The sequence below is a fragment of the Galeopterus variegatus genome, unplaced genomic scaffold (genome assembly GCF_000696425.1).
Source record: "Galeopterus variegatus unplaced genomic scaffold, G_variegatus-3.0.2 Scaffold8044, whole genome shotgun sequence".
Classification (NCBI taxonomy): domain Eukaryota; kingdom Metazoa; phylum Chordata; class Mammalia; order Dermoptera; family Cynocephalidae; genus Galeopterus; species Galeopterus variegatus.
The window spans coordinates 33,986-35,473 of record NW_007734155.1 but is presented as its reverse complement, the minus strand read 5'-3'; the positions used below and the strand labels follow the sequence as shown (position 1 = coordinate 35,473).

Sequence of the window (1,488 nt, the reverse complement as noted above, 5' to 3'; positions counted from 1 at the left end):
ATAGAAGAAAATGAATGTAGAGATGGAAAATAAATGGAGAGGTGACTATTTTAAGCAGTGTTGGTATGTGTCTTTCCAGTTCGCTAGCTGTAGCTTGTATTGGGCACTAGGTAGTATTTGGTTTTTCACTAAGACATTAGTTTTTCTACAGAGCAGATTGGGGGTATAGGTGCAAAGTGGCTCTTTAAGCACGTTTGTGAGTCTCTCTTTTCCCAAGATTTCTTGTTTTTCTCCTTATCAGCTATCAAACAATCACTGACACTTAAATTTCTTAAATTTTCTGAGTGATAAATTTGTATAATATATCGTGTGAAAAAGATTATAAAAAGAGTATTTATACCATGATCCCGTTTTGGAAAACATTTACTGGGGAAAAGCTATATAAACACCTTCCCTGCATTGTGCTATCTGTCTAGCAGGTGTTCTACCAGAATGTTAATGCTGGTGGCCTTTTGGTGGTGAGATCCAGGACAACTTTGCCTTTCTTTGGTATAACTCTGTATAGTCTCCATATCGGTTTATGATGAGCATGTTATAGAATCTGAACAAAAAAGCAATTTTATTCTGGGATAAAAAGCAAAACATTTTCTGACACGCTTTTCATGCAGTGCACTGGAGATGCGAAGGTGGAGGACGCGCAGACCACAGAGGGAGCGCCCCTGACTCCTCTTCCCTCTGTTCCAGGAAGGCGTGGAAGTGCGTGTGGCCAGAATCTTCAACACCTTTGGGCCACGCATGCACATGAATGACGGGCGGGTGGTCAGCAACTTCATCCTGCAGGCGCTCCAGGGGGAGCCGCTCACGGTAGGTGCCAGCCTTGGTGGGCACGGGGGCCACCTTGCGGCCCAGCCCAAATGGGGAATCAGCTCACAGGTGATGAGCGACGAGTGGCTGTATATCCCTGCCCCCACTGGTGAAGGAGAAGGAAGGTGCGTGGACAGAGCTCACATGAGCAGTGGACTTATGATGTAACTCGAGTCACCTTGCCTATCTGAGTCTGCGGACAGCAAGTCTTGTCCAGGCCGTCCAGGCCACCCACGCCATGGGCTCTGTGTGCCCATGCCAGCCGGCCTCCCCTGATGTTCTCTTGGCCTGCTGGCTGTGACCACAATTGTGTCTGTACCCGCTGTCCTGCAGGTGGGGAGGAGGTGGGCCGGGTCTGGGCACTTAGCATGACAGTGCTGACCAGTACTCCTTCAGATGCTCTCAGCCAGGAGGATTCTGCAGCCCCTAGTGGTCTGATACCAGTGGTATGGTGAGTGTGCAGCAGGGGTGATGACATCTGTGCTGAGGCCCACTGCTTGGTGACCTCATATACCATCCAGGGAATCGGGGGACAGGTGGGCTGCTCACTCCGTGCCAGCCCTGCTCTCTCCTGTTTTGTTGAGTCCTTGTGGCTTTCTTCTCTCTCCTTTTTCCTGCTCCTGTGCCTTGCCTGTCCCTCTTCTTGGATGTCTGCCTCCGCTTTTTCACTCTTCCAATCTGTAG

The 1,488-nt window shown here is 49.6% G+C and overlaps 1 protein-coding gene across 1 annotated transcript in view; it reads left to right on the top strand.

Annotated features, from left to right (window-relative positions):
- Positions 1 to 1,488, top strand: part of UXS1 (UDP-glucuronate decarboxylase 1) — a 76,199-nt gene that overhangs the window by 52,918 nt on the left and 21,793 nt on the right. The window contains exon 6 of the mRNA XM_008592578.1: positions 685 to 804. Coding sequence (XP_008590800.1) covers positions 685 to 804 — 120 coding nt within the window. The remainder of the gene's footprint in view (positions 1 to 684; positions 805 to 1,488) is intronic.